This window comes from Canis lupus, chromosome 37 (genome assembly GCF_011100685.1).
Source record: "Canis lupus familiaris isolate Mischka breed German Shepherd chromosome 37, alternate assembly UU_Cfam_GSD_1.0, whole genome shotgun sequence".
NCBI lineage: Eukaryota > Metazoa > Chordata > Mammalia > Carnivora > Canidae > Canis > Canis lupus.
In genome coordinates, this window is record NC_049258.1 from 11,918,648 (window position 1) to 11,940,356 (window position 21,709).

Below are 21,709 nucleotides of genomic sequence, written 5' to 3' on the forward strand. Positions count from 1 at the left end.
TTCTACCCATGAAATTAATAATAATAAAAAAGAGGGGCTCCTGGATGGCTTAGTTGTTGGTTAGGCATCTGCCTTCTGCTCAGGGTCCTGGGATGGAGCCCCTGTCAGGCTCCTTGCTCAGCAGGAAGCCTGCTTCTTCCTCTCCCCTGCCTGCGCTCCTCCTGCTTGCGCTCTCTTTCTGTGTGAAATAAATACATAAAATCTTTTTTAAAAAAATTAGAGAATCAGGGTACCTGGATGGGCTTCCTAGGTTAAGTGTCAGACTCTTGATTTCAGCTCAGGTCGTAATCTCAGAATGAGTGGGGGATCTGCTTGGCATTCTCTCTCTTTCCCTATGCCCCTCCCCCTCTCCACTTGTGTGTGCATGTTCACACGCTGTCTCTTTCTGTTTCATAAATAAATAAATAAATAAATAAATAAATAAATCTATCTATCTATCTATCTATCTATCTATCTATCTATCTATCTAAAAAACTTTAAAGAGAATCTTGGGGTGCCTGGCTGGCTTAGTTGGTAGAGCATGAGACTCTTGATCTCGAGGTTGTGAGTTCCAGCCCCACACTGTGTGTAGAGATAACTTAAAAATTTTTCAAAAACTAGCTTTAAAAAAAGTAAGAGAATCTTTGTTTTTGTTACGACTATGGGGTTTAAAAAAAGATTATGGGGTGTTTTAGAGTGGATGAGATTTTAATTATTTTGAAGGGATGAGAGTTCTTGTTTAATATTTACTTGGCAGTTATTTATTGAAGAATTTTCTTAAAATATATAATTCTCATTTAAAATCATTTAATATTTTTCACACGCTTTCTCTTTAAACATAACTATTTGTTTTTTCAATATTTTAAATCCAGTAGTAAGTCTGTTATAGTCCCAGTTGTAATTGTCAGTGTTAAAACTCAGTTTTAATTTGAGATCATTAAAAGTTTTTGCATCTTATCTTTACAGGATAAGAATGCATTACATCTGTTTTCTGTAAATGGCAAATATCTAGGGTCTCAAGTCCTGACAGAACAAGTATCAGATATATGTATCACTGGAGAACATATTATCACGGGCAGCTTACAAGGCTTCCTGTCCATAAGGGATCTCCACAGGTAAATTACAAGAATTATTGAAGTCTCACTTAAGAAAAGGTAGTAATAGGGGCACCTCGCTGGGTCATTTGGTGGAGCATGGGATGCTTGATCTTGGGGTTCTGGGTTTGAACCCTGTGCTTTGTGTAGAGATTACTTAACAATAAAATCTTTATAAAAAGGAAGAAAAGGTGGTAATACTTTCAGCCTAGAGTGGAAATCAGCAATCAAAGATTTCTAATATTTTGGTTTATCATTTATTTATTTACATGTCAGTTTTGGCAACTGAAAAAACTTGGGAAAGCTAAAGTATTTCTGGATTAGAAAATGAAATGTAGATGTACATTCTAAAAATGTAGGAAATTGTATGTTGTGTATATTTACCACAAGTAAAATTTTTTAAAAAAATAACCAGCAAATTTTCATGGTGCCAAGCCTGGATTATAGATTTGGAAATTGTTCAATTGTAGTTTGAATTTTTACAAAGTACAGTTAGGGCTTAAAAAATTTTTTAATTGTGGTAAAACAAAGTAAAATACTTTTAAGGCTAATTGTTCATGATTGTGTATATGTATGTGTAAAATTGGTTGGTAGTCATGTTATTTAAACCAATGAAGGAAAAGGATGTTTAAATAGTGGATATGTAAAAAAAAAAATAGTGGATATGTTTTTAGATTTTATATTCATATTTACTAGCTTATATACACAAGGCACTATTATTGCCTGTATGCCCAAATACATTCTTTCCTTTCTTTTTTAAAAATTTATTGTGGCTTATATTTATGTTCCTGAGACTATCTTGGCCCCTCCCAAACCTTTCTTATAAGTCATTTCCTGATCCCACAGTGTTCTATCTTACCACATTCATATCAGAATCACTTCTGTGCCAACATCCTCTCCCCACTTTTGTATTTCTCTTCTCCTTTTTGTCATTCTTTCTCCAGCAGTGGACTACTGAATCCCTGTTTGAATCATATCTTTCTAACATTTTGTTTTATGGTATTGTTAAGAGAATCCCAGATCAGGAGTAAGAAAAAAAAGAGAATCTCAGATCAGAAAAATAAATGAGAGCTCTTAGCAGCTTATCCAAACATAGTGTGTACATCAGAGGATTCTTCAATTTCTAATCCTAAATGCCATATTTTCCATAATTATTATGTTTTCAGTGTTACATATTATTTAGTATATTATAATTTATATTATACATTTGTATATTACATCTTATTAGACAAGGCAAATAGACTAGTTTATAAACCTTACCCCCAACACGCATTTTGAACTTTTGCCCTTTTTATCCAACTTTCACTTTTTAATCAACAAGGAAAATATCATTTAGTGAGAGAGCATATATATGGTTAAAATAAAAACAGATGTTGAGAATAGAGAAAAGATACAGTATTTTAAGTAATGCTATAATGTGGGCCCTTGTGTGAGCAATTCAAGCTTCCTGAATCTAAGTTACATATATGTAGAATTAGAATGCAGAACCACGTGATCATTGAGTTATCTTCCAGGTATAAAATTCTCTGAATCTGTTATGTATCCATGTAATTATGTGTGTGTGTTTTATTTCTCTTCTAGTTTGAATCTCAGCATGAACCCATTAGCCATGCGAATGCCTATCCACTGTGTTTGTGTAACCAAAGAATACAGCCATATTCTTGTAGGATTAGAAGATGGCAAATTGATTGTAGTGGGTGTTGGCAAGCCAGCCGAGGTAAAAAATAGCATCAAGAACTTCTTTTCCCATACTATTGGGGATTCCTTTGGTTCTCCTTTGTTCCAGCTAAATCAGAAATCTCCAGTATGGATGAACAAATTAAAAACCAAATTTGATTTTTCAAAGGGCAGTAAATGAGAAGGGGATAAACTAGTATTCAAGAGTGATGTTTATATTATTATACAATTGAAAGCACACATTTGTCAGTTTCTATCACTCCATATAAATAAGAAAGTTATTTTATTATATACCTTTCCAAATCTAGATTCAAGACAGTACTTAGATTTTTAATACATAAAAGCCTTTATAAAAAATGAAATACAGACTCAAATAATAAAGCTATTTACTTTCAACAAGAATACCAGAACTAGCAAAATATGCTAATTCTCAGTGAATTTCCTGTGCTTACCGTAGATTCGTCAATGGTTTATCAATTACTGAATATGCAGATACCATAAATCTAATGCTGTTCCTTAGAAAACTTAGTAGCTATACTCTAGAAAACTTCTTTTATTACATAGAGTCAAATTAAACATTGTAAATTTGTATTGATACCATTAGTCTTTCCTGAGGAATCTAAAATATGGCATCTGTCAGAGTCATTTCAAGAGAAGCCATTAGTGAATAACACATCACTGGTTTTAGTAAATCTACCATGGATCATAGGGACCTTTTTGTTTTATATATATTTTAAGATTTTGTTAGTTTTTGTACCCTTTTTCTTTTCTTTTTTAAAGATTTATTTATTCATGAGAGACACAGATAAGAGAGGCAGAGACACAGGCAGAGGGAGAAGCAGGCTCCATGCAGAGATCCCAACATGGGACTTGATCCTGGGTCCCCAGATTCATGCCCCGGGCCAAAGGCAGCGCTAAACCCCTGGGCCACCTGGGCTGCCCCCTTTTTCAAGATATTATTATAATGAAAGAGAGATCTTACTAAAGTGATTGTGACATTTACCTTTAAGTGTAACAGTCCAGCAAACAATGTCGGCACATCCATATCTTGGTATTTCACCTATATTTAAAACATTTTAAGCATTTTTTCTCTTTGAGTGTGTTTCAGTTTCTGATTTTACTAAATTTTTTAAAACAAGTGACCATTATGTGCACACATTTTCTTCTAAAAATTGGAAAAAAATGCCTAAGCAGCTTAATTTCATAGGCCTAAATCAATGCTTTGTACTATTTACTAAATAAGTTTTTTGTCCTTGTTGAAAGATTTATGTAGTCTACAACACATGGAATCTGAATTGTGTATAGATTTTGAATAAAAGTATTTTTTGTCATTTTTTATCTTTGAATGTATCAGCTGAAGTATGGATCTACTTTAGTATATTACTATTTAGAATCTTGCATAATTAAAATATAATTTTATGACTGGAAATTAAATCAAGATTTAGTTATGGAAAAATTTTAATTCAAGATCTGATTTTATCTAAAAGATCAAAATCTTGATTAATGTGCATTTTAAGTCATGTACCCTTTATGTATTTAAAGTTTATGTATTACACTATCAGTTTTATATATTACACTATCAGTATGAAATTTATATTTGTAAATCAAATGGTAAAGTGGAAATGATGTTTTACAAATACATCTGGAAATGAAAATGCAAAACAAGCATATCAAAATATCTTTTCATGAAGCTTGATTTTTTTAAACCCTTCAATAAATATACCCTAGAGAAGGATAACCATTGGAAAAGGAAAGCAGATGAATTGCCATTAAAAAGTAGATTGCACTTGGGAAGGTAATTCTGACATCGTAATCACATGCTTAGACTGAGAAATGTTTCCTACATGGGTTCTTTTTTGCCCTACCTAGAAGGGTAAGCACTTTTAGAAGGGCATTTATTCACCAGTTTGATTAATATTTAATTAATTATTGTATGCTGAGAAGTGTGCTAGATGATATAAATTAATGATGGACAAAATGTGATTCTGACCTTCAGAGAACTTACGCCATTCCTGTTTTCCAAATTACACTTATCATTGTTGTTAAATATTATTTTTTGAAATTCATATATCAAAATATCCAAAATTATTTTCATCAAAACATTATTTTACTATTTTCTTATCCTTGTGATTAGCATTAATAGTACTTTATTTTATTTATTTATTTTTATAATAGTACTCTAAATACAAGGAGAAAATCCTCAAAATTATGTGTCTTATTAGCTAAAGTATAATTTCAGAAGATTATTTTAATGAAGTGATACACATTTTTGCCAATTTATAAAGAAAGGGACTCTGGTAATTTGGACAAACTGGGACATTGATTTTTAAAATTAACACATTGGCATTTGGCCTTTCTCAACTGAAAGACAATCAACATCAAGAAGCCTTTAATTATTATTAATCAAGGATCACTAAAGTGTTAATGATTCTGCTAACAAAACTTATATTCTGCATTCTATGAAATCAATGTCATGTATATCAATTTCACTTATTCTTTTTTCTCTTTTTTTCTTAATAACATCTATTCTTCATTTCTTTGGATTACCTTAAACAGATGCGTTCAGGTCAGCTTTCTCGAAAATTGTGGGGATCTAGCAAGCGACTCAGCCAGATTTCAGCTGGAGAAACTGAATATAATACTCAAGATTCCAAGTGATTACTATTTCCATCTTCTCTCATGTATAAATGAAACTTGATTTACTGCTTTGTCACTTTAGCCACATCTCTCAACTATCTGAAATGTATTAGGGCTTTTAACACTGAAAATCATTTAGGGACTACCAAAATTCAGTATGCTATGTATGTATAACATAGGTGTATTATTAGCCACTTTAAAAGTTCCTGATTAACATTGAGTCCAGTCTTATTGACTAATTCTTGACCTACACTAAAGTGGATTTGAGAAAATACGATTTAATTAGATTTGTGGCTCATTCCTAAAGATCACTGGATCCATTGGGGAAAAAAAAAACTTCCAAAAATGAAGAAGCTGGATACAGTTCCCTTATTATTCTAAACAGCAAAATTTAAGTTATTTCTAATTAGAGTACAGATGACAGGACAGTTGAGAGACATGGCTTTTAATGTACTCTTTAGTTAATCATTTTCCTATTTACTGACCACCATATTTAAAAATATATCAGTTTATTTATGGAACTCTTGATTGGGGTAATATTTTAAGGGCATCTGTTGCACACTTGCATTTTCAAAACTCAATGTAAATTCTAGATTTTCATGATAAGCTGAAGATAAGTTGAAACCGGTACATTGGGTCATTCCACTACTACTTAGAATATTACTAATGAGAACTTACTGAAATATATTATTATGCTTAATTAATAAAGATAAGTAGGAAATAAGAGAAACTAGAGATATAGCTTACAGATGTACGTCATTAGTATAAGGAAAAAATGCTGATTATGATTTTGACGGTTAGATCCTTTAAGTAGCATTTGCAGCACAATTTATATCTGCAAAATTCAAAATTTCTTGGTGTATTCTTTACTAAGCAGATGCTATGTCTTTCCCCATAATTAGAAGTGGTAGCAGTGATACCGAAATACATTAACATTTTTATCTAGAACTTCCATGTGATTGATAAATGAATTGAAAAGATATGCATCACTTAAACTAGTCATTTATAGTAATTTTTAAAAAAACACATTTCTGTTTCATGTTATGTATAACTTTTAAGAATATAATTTTATTTTACATAGTTATGTATTACATTATACTTAATGTTCAATATGTTAAAGTTACAGGCTGATTTATTTTGGAATTTAAAGAGATTGTTAAACCTAGTGGTTTTTTATAAGGTCATCTTTTGAGGTAGGTCAGAGAGCTTTTACTACTACAAGTGTCCTTAATCTGAGACTCCTTGAGTTTGGGGAATTTATGAATCCCCTGAAATTGTGTGGAAATTCTTTGTGTTAACTGCATTTTTTTCAGGAGTGAGTATGTAGCTTTCATAATGGAGTCTGTGATCAGAAGGGGAAAATAAAAAACTTCTTACAATAGTAGTTTCTTATAAAATAATAATATTCCTTTTTATTCCACAAATCCTAGATTTCCTTATATCCAGTTGTCTTCTCAATGGCATCTTTGAGAAACTTTCCCTCTGCAGTTCTCTTTGGTTGTCTACAGTATCTAGTACCATTTTCTTTATAATCTTATGAGTGGGTAAAAAAATTTTGAGAAGTAAAAGATTCTGTTTAGGGAAGGGAAGCTTTTTGAATAGATGTGGTCTGATTGAGTCAGGACTAATAAAAACTTATAGAAGAATTTTCTTTCCAGTTATTTAAAATCCCCTATTTTATTCAGTAAAAACAAACAGACAAAACCAAAAAAAACCCGGTTATGTTTTAGGTAAATAACCCTGAAATAAACTGGTGCTGCAGGTGTAAAATAGAGCATATGTAAATGTGAAGGTTTCCTTTTTAAGGACTTCATGAATTTGTGTGATGAAAATATCTCAAAAACAAGGCAATAGAGATAATTACAATTTATTGAGATTTGTTGCTTCTATTTATTTCATTCTATTTCTATTTTTTATACTACATTTCTTAGGTTTCAAGCCAGCAGAACCAACATGATTGACTTTTATGGTATTTTAAATGTTGATCTTTAAAAAAAAAAAAAAAACTTTTGTGAATCAAAATTTTGGAAATTTTTCTTTTGCTTACTTATCCAGAGATTTTGGTATAAGGATGCCATCTTTATTTTTAAGATTACTTATTTTGTAAGTCTTTTCGATGATGCCTACAAATTACAAAGAATTTTAATTTGTCAGGGAAGAATTCCGTTTTACTTTGCTGCTTTTTAGATGGAAGAACCAAACAAGCAGTATTCATCTTATAGTACAAATAGGAGACCCTTTGTTTACAGTAAACTGAACATCCTACCTAGACTAACAGATGTTCAGAGCTGTGGAATTCTTCCTTATATTACTTTTTCTAAAAAGTAAAAACCAAAAATAAAATTTTGATGAAAATCTGAGGAATACTAGCAGCAGTCTAAAGGAATGGAACGTGAGTTTATCTATTAAAGTAAGCAAATATAGTAGGACCATTAGCTGAATAATATAAACCTCTTTTAAACAGCATAGCCCACTGAATTAAAATTGACTAGATAAAATCACTGGAAAGATACAGGGGGATTCTGGTGTATTAGATGTTATCTGTTTAAGATGTTTCTATTTATATGATGGGAGAAATGAACAACAGTATGATTAGAATAGAATAATAGGTGATTTCAGTTGATCAACAGAATATCTCAACTTGGCTGCTATGAAGTTTGTTGTCTAAAGAAATTTTTATCTACTTTTGTTTCTTAACATTGGTAATGATGGAAATAAAAATCTCAGCATCCTGGTGATGGGAAGAGATTTATACTAGGATAATTTTGCTTTTAGAAAGTGAGGTCTCAAATATTAAAACATAGAGTAGCTATATGTTCATTTAGAGAATAAAGAACCAATCTTTCAACTCTTCATTCAGTATTCTGTCATTAGATAAAATTGAAGGAGAGAATTAAAAATAGATCAGGGAATGGAAATTAGAAAAGTACATGAAAATATAAAGCCTATCCAGTTGGCTTAAAATCTTTTAAGCCTGTGAAGCTTGTGTTAGCTATTAATAAGTTTCTATCTACTAATTTCTGTTAGATCACAGTGCTTTTTTTAGGTCACATCCTTTTATAGGAGAGGAAATGCCACATATTCATGTCATTAGCTAGGAACATCAGTGAGACTTCCCTTTTTTCTCTGTGTAAGGTATATAACAATTACCTTAAAGAACTGTTATTGAAAATCTATTTTATGCGTCTGAAGGAGTAAGTGTACCCTCATAATTAATTAGAATTTAGATTTGAAAGTTGAGTCTTAACCTAAGAGTTTTTATATTTTACTTGAATAAGAGTAGGCAGAGAAATTTTAACTTGAATACCAGATTTTTATTTAATGATAATAGATACATGGCTTTGCCTTTAAATATATTTTTATTGTTGTTACTAAAGAATTCACTTATGGAAATCTTTTAGTTAAGTTTAAAGAAGGTAACTCCTTTTATATATTTACATTTACAAAATGAGTAGCATTTCTTTATCACCTTTCCAAAGAAAAGATACAAGTGCATGAACTATATTAAATATAAATGTTAAATAATATATAACATGTACTGTCATAGGGTGTGTGAATGAAGGTTGTCTGTTTATGTCAATACAATTGTCTTACATAACTATCTGTAAGATATAATTTTTGACTGATTTATAAAAAATGAAAGTCTTTTTTTCTTTTCAAATCTAATCTGTTGGTTTCCCCATCATCCAGACTTGTCCTAATTACTGTCCTTTCATCAGCTGACTCCGTTCTTTCCCAGTATGTGGCCAGTCTTAAATATTTTTATCACTCTCAGAAATATCTGTTCTCAATATTCTTTTTGCCTGACTCATTTATCATATATACCCATTGTTTGCTTTGCTTTAAATTTGACCCCATCTGGAAAATTGTTCTGAAGAGCTTTCCTATATCAGAATCCTGGTGCTTTTTCCAATGCCATTTATTCCAACAACAATATAGTATTATCAGTCATCATTTCAATATTAAAATGTTGTCCGTAGCTTATATAATTTGAATCTACCATTTCCTAAGCCAGTGTTTCTTGAGATTGCAGATCAGACTTATCCATGATATTCTATAAATATACAGAAGTCTAGGCACTACTCTGAATCTCTTAACTTGGTATAAAAAATGTCTCAGTATTCTTATATTGTCTTAAAATATTTTCCACTATAGAAATATCCATTCATTTTTATAAATCAGATTGCTTATTCACAGGCGTATGTGAAAATAGATTTAATAATTAACCTTGGAGACATTTTTCTAAAATTTGCTTGGGATGGCTTTCTTATCTTTGTTTAGCTTGCCACTAAAATAGCCAAATTGCCTTTTCAGTTGAATTATTCTTATAACTTTCTTCAGACCTTTCACATTTGAATATTATAACTAACATTTGCTTCCAAAAAAAGTATCTGTTTCCTTTAATAGTTCCTAGTGACTGTCAATGAATGTTTTGCATATTTGAATTAGGTAACATTTTAAAGTATTAATAAAAAGCATGAGTTATAAAATGTTAGGTCTAAAAATAGAATTAGATCTCCCCTAGCCTTGAAGGTAGTAATCAATAGAATCTTTCTAATAAAAAGCATTGGATATATCCCTATCCGTACTTCTGATGACTTCTCAGTATGGAAATAATCTTTAATTTTTTCATATAAAGTCTTAGTATTACAGAAAACAAAGCATTAACATTTAAGATATTCAGGCCTATGTTGGAAATGATTCAGTTTTCTATATTAAAAATACAAAGCTATCCTAGATATAGGAGTTATGGAGTGATTTTCTTTAGTATAAGAATCCTCTAAAACTGGCTATTTTATCATATACTTTTTGGCTAGATGGCATCAGACATAGCTTAGACAATCTCACTAACATTCATCACATGTGGGTGATTTCTTTCTTTTTTTTTTTTTTTTTTCACATGTGGGTGATTTCTAAACACATTACAGGATTTGGACCTATGAAGCTAATGGCTATAGTGAAAAATAAAAGGACAGATACAACTTTTTACTTTTGTCTTAATGCCTGTATTTATATGAACTGAAAATTCAAGGGGAAAGAACTAGAAAGTCACTAACCTAATATTTGTTTTCTGTGGTATAGTTTTAATGTTTCCTTGGAAGCTTATTTTGCAAATATTACCGTAATAACATTAACAACAGCACAGTTCTGTCAGTGAAAAAATTACCCACTCATTTTTCAATGTTGAATGTCAGTGGAACTTTGGGTGTGTTTGTGTGTGTTTTTCCACTACTATGATGCCTGTCTCATTATTTAAAATTTATAACTATTTTTGAATGCACACAATGATCAGCTATTTGTAATATTATTATACTGTAGCATTGTAATTTAAAAAATAAGTTAGGACTTAGGATCAAAAAATAAAATGAGTATTTTATAGATTAAAATAGAAACTTTTAAAAAAGTCTTACTCCAATTGGACCTTATAAAATTTTATTTTGGTAATAATATATTTCAACTTAATAGGTATTAAAACCAGAGGTTCTCTGGTAGCCAGGGTACTAACTAGTTAATGTTAAAATGCTATTTTTGATGTTCCTTCCCTTGGAAACATTTCCCACACTATCCAAGCAATGTGTTTTAAGATTTAGTGGGCTCAACCTATACATTCAAAAAATGCCTGTGTTGCATTTTGAAGGAAAAATCTTACCTGTAATTGGCATATTTTGCTCCTCAGAATGTTAAAATTATATTAATCAATAAACACTTTAGAAGTGGTTCTGGTAAGGAGATATAAGTTATCAGACCTAACTGAAAAAATTCAACCTTTAATTTCTTATATAGGAATTAAAGAAAATAACTTTTTTTTCCTTTGAGATTTTGATTACTTTTTAAAGTATTTATAATAGTTTTACCTTCATCCAAAATTATGACTTATTACATATTTGTGGATACTGTTTATTTTATAATTTGCTTTACATAAGAAAAACTGTTAGAAAACTGTATGACTGGTATGTTCTCTTCAGAAACTCCTAAGGAGTATGGCTTTTCTTCCCCCACTTGTTTGCTTTTATATACTTGGAGCAAAAAATTTAGCAAAAAATAATCAGAGATCTAGCTAGACATTTTCTTTCAAATGCATTGCTGTAGAAGTGAATCCATTAAGACAGAAAAATATCAAACACATAGGAGTTGTCTCATGCCCATTTTTCTGGGATTCAGATTAAATAGGAACATTTCAGTGTTATGGAGGTTGACAATGACTTGAATGCATGAAAATGCACAAAGAGAAGGATGGCTGAAAATTTGGAATTGTTTAAAAAAATACTTGCAAATTGTGCTGCTACTTAAATATTTAAGGAATTCAAAAAGTTGTATAGTTATCATAAAATGTTCCTTCTCATTTATTCTACTGGAATTGACCATGAAAAAGAATATTAAGCCTTATTTATATCTAATTATTGACTGTGCAAACTGTGACTCAATGAATATTTGTATGCCAAAAAATGGTCTTAAAGTTGAGAAAATTTTAGATTTAACAAAGATGTGTAAATAATTTTGATTAGTCTTCTCGTTATGATGAAGTTACTGTTAATTTGGTGCAATACACTCTTCTTCATCCTTTTAAGATTAAATGTGTAAGATGTACGTTTTGTTTTGTTACATTGAGTGTTTAAAAATTTTTCAGTGTGTGTATATGAGCAAATATTTGATTTCTGTATAGCATGATTGAAGATAATTGAGAATTTTGCACTTTTTTTAGTCCTTTGGAAATTTGTATTCTAACAGTTTTTAAGAATGTACATTTATTTTGTACATAATACATTAGCTTTGTATATGAAAATGGGTTTAAATCAAATAAAAAATGATGTTACATTCTTCAGTTGATTTGTAATTCTCACTTCACAGTCTGATTAAAACACAGCCTTGGCTAAGTTATTGGAGTAAACAAGGGATTAAATACAAGTTTTGTTAAGCAGCAAATTGATCACTGCTTTGTATGAGAATTTCTTCTGCAGTCTTAATGTGTACAAGATAAATGTCATGTTAATTAACCAGTTTTTGTCATATATAACAACAGATATTAAGCCTTTGGTTTTAAAACTACCTCAGGACTATGGTTACATTCCCCCCTCAAGAAAATGATTATAAACCAGAGATATCCGTATGTAGTTCATCAAATAATACATTAAGCTGTTTTTTTTTAACTTTTCTTTCGTTTCACATAATTAAAAGCTTTTATTCATCAACTTTTGACAGTCTAAATGTTGATCTAATCCTCCTGTCTTAAGGTTAATAAAACCTAATCCATAATAAAACAATCCAAGCTCTGTTCCAGATTCTTTCTAGTACTTTTGTCTCTAGATCCAGAGTAACAACACGTCAGAAATGAACATTAACCTTTTTCCAGCCTAATACCATCTATGAATGATACTACACTTTTATTGAAGACAATGTACACTTTTATTGAAGACAATGGTAGAATTGGAAATTTCCTTCATTAATCTCATCTGGTGAGATCTCTCAGTCACAGGACAAAGCCAGGTCGGTTAAAGGCTTAATTAAGACTTCCTTGCTTTTGTGAAATAAATCCATAATACCATACCAAGAATCAAATAAAATATATTTTAAACGGTTATACTGGAGCTTGTATTTTCTCACCATGTGTCATTCATTTGATGAGAAATGGAAATTAAGCCGTTTTTAGAAACTATTGTGAATTTTTTTTTTTTACTAATTTTTTACTTTTTTTCACTACTGAACATATTATTAGAATGATTTTGACAGTCTGTTCAATTCTTGTAAAACTCTATCTACAGTAGTGTTTGGTGCATTTTCTAAAGTTGTGTCCATTCAAAAGTGGTTCAGTTGTAACTTTGTAGAAATTAGAAGATGAGAGCAAGGCTACCGAATATTTGTGAATTAGGATTTTTATGATCTAGTGCTAGAAAGTTATTTTTGAAAGTAAGTGCCTTCTTACAGTATTCAACTTTAACTTATGTTGCAAATCCTTCAGTAAACCATGGATCCTCAGAAAAGTGCCAAATCATTCCTAACGCATATGGCATGATTAAAGAGAAGGTAAAGATGGGTTTAATTAGCCTAAAACAACAATAGTTTCAGAATCCTATTTTAGCATCCTTTGTCAGAATACTATCATGCAACAACAAAGAGGCATTTCTAGATGGGAAAACACAAAAGAATTTGCTTACATGAGAATTTGAATAGTGTCAAACAGGTTGAAAATAAACACAACTTAGAGTGTCTGGGTGGCTCAGTCAGTTAAATATCTCCCTTCAGCTCAGGTTGTGATCCTGGGGTCCTGGGATCGTCTTGCCAAATGGGGAGCCTGTTTCTCCCTCTTTCATCCCCCCCTCTTTTTCTCTCATGAATAAATAATAAAATCTTTAAAGAAAATGGACAACTTACAAAATCTTTATTAAATTTTACATCTACAAGGAAATATGCAGAACTGGAGCTTTTGAGGTATAAAAGCTTAAGGATCTTTTATTTGAGAAAACATCTAAATTTTCATAAAATCTAAAATCATTTCAATTTGGTTGTTTATGCAAATCCTTTCGTTTTCCCATCCTGATTGAATACTGGTTATTACTTGTCTTATTTAGAGTCATGGTCATGCAGAGCAATTTATCTAGGTGCAGACTTTCTCAGGATGGTGTTAACCTTTTTTTTTTTTAAAGACTTTATTTGAGAGAGATTGCACAGGAGCAGAAGCAGAAGTAGAGCTTTCCACTGAGCGGGAAGCCTGACATGGCTGGATCCCAGGACCCCAGGATCATGACCTGAGTGGAAGGCAGATGCTTAAACAACTAAGCCACCTAGGTGCCCCAGGATGGTGGTTACCTTTTTTTTTTTTTTTTTTTTTTTGGATGGTGGTTACCTTGATGAACTTGTCATGGTTCGGGATCTGACCCCATCATTATACTAAAGAAAATCAAGCTTGAAAATGTTAATTGGCACAGTTCACAAGAGTGACATATATAAATTAAACAGTGCAAATTCACTAATTTATAATCTATTAATTTCTAGTGTTGAAGTCAACCTTCATTTTTTAATTTCTCATAATTGTACATACCATCAAAAGATCCTGATGTACTAAGGTCACTACTATTTTTTAAGTGTATTGAAACAGAAAATTCTGATCTATGGTCAATAATATTGGTCAAGATTCTGAGATACTATCATTTATCTCTAATAGAATGTGATATAGTGGAAAGGGCATGCACCTTGGAACTAAAGATCTGGCTTTGAGTATACTTCTACTATAAACTAGTCCTAAGACTTAGAATAAGACCCTTACCTTAAACCTATGTGGTTTCAATTACGTCATGTGTAAAAGAGAATGTTAATGATGGTTTAGGGATCAAATGAAATAAAGGATCAGAGGTTAAAAATCTATTGGAGGTGCCTGGCTGCCTCAGTTGGAAGAGCATGTGACTCGTGATCTCAGGGTCGTGAGTTTGAGCCCCACATTGGGTGTAGAGATTACTAAAAATCTTAAAAATCAGAACAAGAAAATGAGGGATCACTGATTGCCCTGAGTGTAAATTGTAAGCCCAGCATACCATTAATCAGAACAGACACAGGCAGTCATCTGAAGAATGATGAAATGTGGTAGATGGTTGTTAGGTAAGTTGTGATTCGAAGGATCATAAACCAAATTTTTTTTTAAAGAAATAGACCATTAATACATAATTTTAATTTCACTTTAAGTAGACGAATTGACATTTTAGTTACAAAGATCCAGATTATTGCTACATATGTTTAAATGTTGGGTAACAAATATGGAGTTCATAAAAATGCACTAAAAGATCAATAATAAATTATAATTAAACAAGGGAATATGTGATGCATATTATGCTATGGAAACACATATAAAATACAGAGACAAATCTTATTCAAGGAGCTCAGTGCTTAGATTATCTTTCACAAAAGAGAAATCTCTATACTTCCTTGGCAAGGAGTAATCTAATAAGAGGCAGTTTCTTTTAAGCGAATAGCTGATACTCTGAATCTAATTACCTTTACTATAAAATAGTATTTAACTGATGGATAATATTGATCACAACATTAGGATCATTTCCTCCCTTTAAATTATGTCATTTCGGGTAGCCCCGGTGGCGCAGCGGTTTGGCGCCGCCTGCAGCCCAGGGCGTGATCCTGGAGACCCTGGATCAAGTCCCACGTCAGGCTCTCTGCATGGAGCTTGCTTCTCCCTCTGCCTGTGTCTCTGCCTCTCTCTCTCTGTTTGTATGAGTAAATAAATAAAATCTTAAAAAAAAAAAAACACTTAAAAAAATAATGTCATTTCATTTCAAAGGTGATCATACTACATTCCTGTTGTTGCTGTAATAAATCACAAATTTAGTGGTTAAAAATGACATAAATTCACTCTTAAAATTCTGGAGGTCAAAAAAAAAATTCTGGAGGTCAGAAATTTGAAATCAATTTCATTGAGCTAAGTTCAGAATGTCACTGGGGCTGATTTATCTAGAAGCTCTGTAGGGAAAATCAGTTGCTTTGTCTTTTTCAGCTTCTAGTGGTCACTTGTGTTCCTTGGTTTATGGCCACTTTCACCATCTCGAAAGCTTATCACTTTAACCTCTGCTTCCATCATCCATCACCACCTTCTCTGCTCTGACACTTCTGTGTCCCTCCTATTATATTAGGTCTATTATTATTTTATTGAGCCCACATGGATAATCCAAGTTGATCTCCCCCATTTCAAGAATCTTAGCATAATCACCTCCACAAAGGTAACTTTACCATGTAAGGTAACATTTATAAATTCCACAGATACTAGGATATGGACATGCTTGGATGCCATTATTCAGCCTGACACAGTAACGAACATGAAAAACCAATAGTACATACCAGTTTGCATTCTTTTCTCTTTTGCTACCTGAGCCAAATTATTTCCTTACAAAATGATACAACTAGTTTCACTTTGCAATTAGTGTCCACAGATCTTATGCAGTAAAATTATATGGAGATTTGAAATGGGAATGTGTATCATTTATGAAACATTTTGTTTTTAGCTTGTAAGCCAGCAAGTTAACCAGCGTGAAAAGGTATTTGTTAAAGGAAAATCTGAGTTCTATCAATATCTAAAAGGCAGAATTTAATTTTGAATATTTTTAAAAATATGAGCTATTCAGAGTGCCCAGGTGGTTCACTTGGTCAAAGATCCAACTCTTGGTTTTGACTCTGGTCATGATCTCATAGGTCATGAGACTGAGCCTTGCATCAGGCTCCATGCTCAGTGGGGAGTCGGCTTGAGGATGCTCTCCCCTTCCACCTCCTTCCACTCTCTCACTCAAATAAATCTTTAAAAGTAAAATAATAAATAAATAAATAAATAAATAAATAAATAAATAAATAAATGTATTTTACTTCTAGGTTTCTGGAATCTTAAGTAAAATAGTGATCAGCTACAAGGACTCTTAAGTACCATTTACCTTTTGCCATAGTTGTTGGTTCTGTTTGCACAGATCTTGAAAAGACTAAACTTTGGGGATGATAGACTGAATATAAGTAACTGTATTTAGTTTTGCTGCATATTAAAATTCTGCTAGAACAACAGTAAAGGCATAAACCGACAGGGCAAAAAGAAAATAGAGAAGATAAGCAATAAATTTTGGACAGTGGAGCCACTTGGTTGATCTCATGGTTGTAAGTTCAAGCTCTACATTGAGTGTGGATTGCTTAAATATAAAATCTTTAAAAAAACTTTTGGAAAGTGAAAAAATTTTTTTAAAGATTTTATTTATTCATGAGAGACACACACACCCAGAAGCAGAGACATAGACGGAGGAGAAGCAGGCTCCATGCAGGGAGCCTGATGTGGGAAGCAATCCTGGGACTCCAGGATCATGCCCTGAGCTGAAGGCAGGTGCTCAACCGTTGAGCCACCCAGGCGTCCTGGGAAGTGGAAAATTAACGGATGAATAGTAAGGCAAATTCAAATGGATTAGTATGGATTACAGGGTACCTAGGATAATGATAGATATCCACAATCCTAATCTCTCCACATGCCCTCCAAAAGCCATACAGATAATAAACAAGAGTAGTAAAATCTCAAAAAGCCCATGACTTCTAGGTATCTAGAAGACAACACTACAGAATTCAAGTTACTTAAAATTAATAGAAATTTAAAAACAAATTTTAGCAGAGCTATCTCTTAAATTTCTACAGTAAGCCTTTGTGGAGAGGAAGGAGTCAAGAAAAATTCAGAGAATAGGTGATTAGAGGACCTAAGTTTGGGCTAAAAACAAGACTCCCAGAAAGAGAAGTTCATCTGAAGTACAAAAATATTGAACACAATTTGAGTAGATTGGAATACTGTACAAAAAACTGGACTTTGTGAAAGTTGATGTAGCAACCTCATATTTATTTTATATAGAGATTGAACAAGCGAGTGCATGCGTGAACTGGGGGGTGGGGCAGAGGGAGATGGGAAACAGACTCCCCACTGATTGTGGAGCTGGGTCCCATGACCCCAAGATCATGATGGAGTTGAAACCAAGAGTCTCATGCTTAAAAGACTGTGCCACTCAGGCGCCCCTTGAAACTGAGTAATTTAAAGATTCATGAAGATGTGGGAAGGGTTTAAGGACACCACAAGGTGTCAGTAGTCCCAGACTAGCAACAGAGGTGAACAGTCACTAATCCTGGGCAAAAAAGTAGCAAAAGGACGAACTCCAATTTCTAGAAAGGGTATCTAAATGGAGAAGGCCTATGATAGGAGCTATGGCCAACAGTGAGTCCACAGCATGAAAGCCAGGAGGATGAATATCTTTACTTTCCTCTCACCCTCTTATGCTATTTCTAATTGGCTAAACTTTTTTTTTTTTTTTTAAGATTTTATTTATTTGAGAGAGAGAGAGTGAGAGCAAGTGAGCACAAATTGGGGGAGGGATAGAAAGAGAGGGAAAAGCAGACTCTCCGCTTAGCAGGGAGCCCAACGTGGGGCTCGATTCTGGGACCCCAGGATCATGACCCCAGCCAAAGGCAGATGCTCAATTGACTGAGCCTCCCAGGTCCCCCCTGGTTGGTGAAACTTAACCAGAAGTCAGAGGGCTAGAGAACCCACGGAATATCCTTTTATATGGACAGTATTACCTAGAGACCAGAGCAAGACAAGACCTTTCCTTGGGTCCCGTGCTTGAAAAATGCCCACATAACATGAATCCATTTTAAAAAATATTAAAGAACACATGAGCATATCAGGATTTGGTGCCCATCAGGATTTAGTACAGCTCAGTATTTATACAGTGTAAACTTTCAACATCCACTCTCATAGTGAATACTCAGGCTTTTGGGAAATATTTCATATCTCATATCCTTTATCTTTAAAATAAAATGTGACAGCATCTAAATGCTATAAAAGTTTATAGGTTGTGCTCTTGCTAAAGTTGGAGAAGAATATATGCATGGAAAGAGGATTTGAGCAAGTAGATAAAATAATTTGTCAAATCTTTTTTCTCAATAGCATAAACACAATAGATGCTTGCATAATGAAATACCACTTCCCAGCAGTGCTGAGCAATCATTTTCTTCTCTTAGGGTTCCAATTAATGAACTAGAAGCACTCAAGAATTATTGTGGTGACTACAAGGGTTACAATGGGCAGCTTAGAAACCATTTTCTATATTAAACTATTCTTATATTCTAAACATGGGGATCTAGACATGAGTAAAATGTGTTATCAATTCTTTATATTATTGCACAGATGTATCTATTGCTTTGAGAAATGATGAAAATAACAATATAAGTGATACAATTGTTATGATGAATTTAAAATATTTTATAAAAAATAAAATATTTTATATTTCCTGCAGTAAAAAATGCTACCATTTGCAATAATACCCTTATATTCAAATACAATAGGTAAAATTCATGGTTCATTTCTGAATCTAAGTATTACTTAAAAAATTTTTTTTAAAGATGTTATTTATTTATTCATAGAGACACAGAGAGAGACAGAGACACAGGCAGAGGGAGAAGCAGGCTTCATGCAGAGAGCCTGACATGGGACTCGATCCAGGGTCTCCAGGATCACGCCCTGGGCTGCAGGCGGCACTGAACCGCTGCACCACCAGGGCTGCCCTACTTTTAAAATTTTATTGATAATTCCAGTTGCTACTGTCTCAACAGAGCAAAATTTCTCCAGTTCAAAAGAATTAAAAAACTATTCTTTATATGAATTATGCCTCAATAAATCTGAAAAGATTATTAAAAAAAATCTATCCAAGAAATACTATGACCCAAGGCAGGCTAATTTGGCATTAATGCCTATAGAACACAAAAGATGTGAAAATCTTGATTCTAAAAATAGGAATATTGCTGAGATGAAGGGAATAAAATTAACTTTATGGAATACATAAATAATTTGTGAACTATATGTCTATTTTTATCTTTTGCCCAAACACACTAGACCATTATAGAACATCCAGACATGTACAATAGTTAAGTTCAGCTATCTTTTGTTAGTTTATTGACCTTTAATTATAAAAACCATACACGTTTTAATTTTGTCACTATGAAGGCATAGAGTATCATTTATGTAACAGTTTGTTAACCTCCTTGTGATTTGTATTTTGACATGTCAACAAAATCCATACAACCTTCCCATCTCCCTAAACCTGTAGATTTCTTTCCTCTATAGCAAGGACCCACAAGCCTTTTCCTGTAAAGGACCAGATAATAAATACTTTAGGCTTTGAGAGCTATATGGTGTCTGTCACAACTACTCAATTCTACCATTGTAGCATGAAAGCAGCCACAGGCAATACATAAAGGAGCATAAGTGTTTTCCCATAAAACTTTATTTACAAAAACAGATGGGGCCTCACAATCCTTAGTTTGCTGACCCCTGTAAAATAGTATGCTAGGAAATATCTGGTATCTCAACCTGAATGTCTTGGCCAATATTCAATCCAGGGTTCAATTAACCAAACAAGCACTTTCAGATCCAATATCAAGTGTTCAAGCTAACACTAAATCTCAAATCCTGAATGAATGAAACTATATAAATATACTTGGCCCTTACTAGCTTTTATATTTGATTCTTTTTTTTTTTTAATTTTTACTTAAGTAATCTCTACACGCAATGTGGGGCTCAAACTCAAGACCCCAAGATCAAGAGTTGCATGCTCTTCTGACTGAGCCAGCCAGACGCCCGTTTTATACTTTTTAAACAGATATACCTAGAATCCACCCTGCACGTTTCCTAGGTTCTAATTCAAAAATTTGTTTTAAGATTTTATTTATTTTCTTGACAGAGCAGAAGTAAGGTGAGCAGGAGAGGAGGAAGGCAGGGAGCTGATGCCAGGACCCTGGGATCATACCTGAGCCAAAGGCAGATGCTTAACCAACTGAACCACCCAGGCCTTTTGACACAAATTAAGAAGATCTTACTGTTTGTTTGATATATATGCCACTGTTCTGCCCCAGGTTCAGACAAAAAAGGGTGCCCTGTGTGTAGAAAATTTTATTATTTTTTAAAATATGGAACGCTTGGGATCCCTGGGTGGCGCAGCGGTTTGGCGCCTGCCTTTGGCCCAGGGTGCGATCCTGGAGACCCGGGATCGAATCCCACATCGGGCTCCCGGTGCATGGAGCCTGCTTCTCCCTCTGCCTGTGTCTCTGCCTCCCTCTCTCTCTCTCTCTCTGTAACTATCATAAAAAAAAATAAAAATAAAAAAAAATAAAAAATATGGAACGCTTTACGAATTTGAGTGTCATCCTTGCTCATGGGCCATGTTAATCTTCTCTGTATCGTTCCAATTTTAGTATGTGTGCTGCTGAAGCAAGTAATGTGTATAGAGAATTTTAAAACAATAATAAACCAACTAAATGTCTTCTGCTTTTTATTATCAAAATGTGCTGGCAATTGTAAAAATGTCAGTGATGAATTCCTCCATTCTGCTGGGGTTGCTTTATCACCAGCCTCTTTTTCTTGAAATGCCGTTAGGTTATTTCCTCTAGGAACTGAACAGTTATTTCTCTTCATGGGCCATGAGGAGTTTAACTCTCTTTATGGGCCTGGAGATGAGGAGGGGAAACAGGAGTTCTTCTTCAGGATAATAGGCAGTCCCTTGTGATATAACTGACCCAGGAGAAATTTCCGAATGACTTTTATATGAGAGAAGGTAGCTTTCTCCGCAGAGGAAAGGTAGCAAGGTTCAGAGGGACTTGGGATTTGGGCTTTGTCTTACACTGACCAAAGGTCTTGATCTGTTTTATTCCTTTTCAAACAGTGCTCTAACTTTAGAATAAGAGACTTGGCAAGGCTGTGCTTTTAGCTAGGCATTGAAACTCTAAAACCTGCACAATTAAGTTTTGGGGACTAATACTCA

The 21,709-nt window shown here is 33.0% G+C and overlaps 1 protein-coding gene and 1 non-coding gene across 9 annotated transcripts in view; one reads left to right on the forward strand and one right to left on the reverse strand.

The window, feature by feature from the left end:
* Positions 1-12,966, forward strand: part of NBEAL1 (neurobeachin like 1) — a 178,045-nt gene extending 165,079 nt beyond the window's left edge. For 6 of the 8 annotated variants that reach the window (XM_038585400.1, XM_038585398.1, XM_038585405.1 and 3 more), the window contains 2 exons: positions 946-1,094; positions 2,655-4,428. In XM_038585400.1, coding sequence (XP_038441328.1) covers positions 946-1,094; positions 2,655-2,931 — 426 coding nt within the window. In that variant the 3' untranslated portion in view covers positions 2,932-4,428. Of the gene's footprint in view, positions 1-945; positions 1,095-2,654; positions 4,429-5,306 lie in introns of those variants that run through there. The other 2 variants (XM_038585404.1, XM_038585406.1) reach the window with 1 other exon arrangement.
* Positions 12,967-21,060: 8,094 nt separating this feature from the next.
* On the reverse strand, positions 21,061-21,163 carry LOC119867977. The gene has a single exon (XR_005385473.1). It is a non-coding gene; the product is annotated as a U6 spliceosomal RNA (small nuclear RNA).
* Between the last annotated feature and the right edge of the window lie 546 nt (positions 21,164-21,709).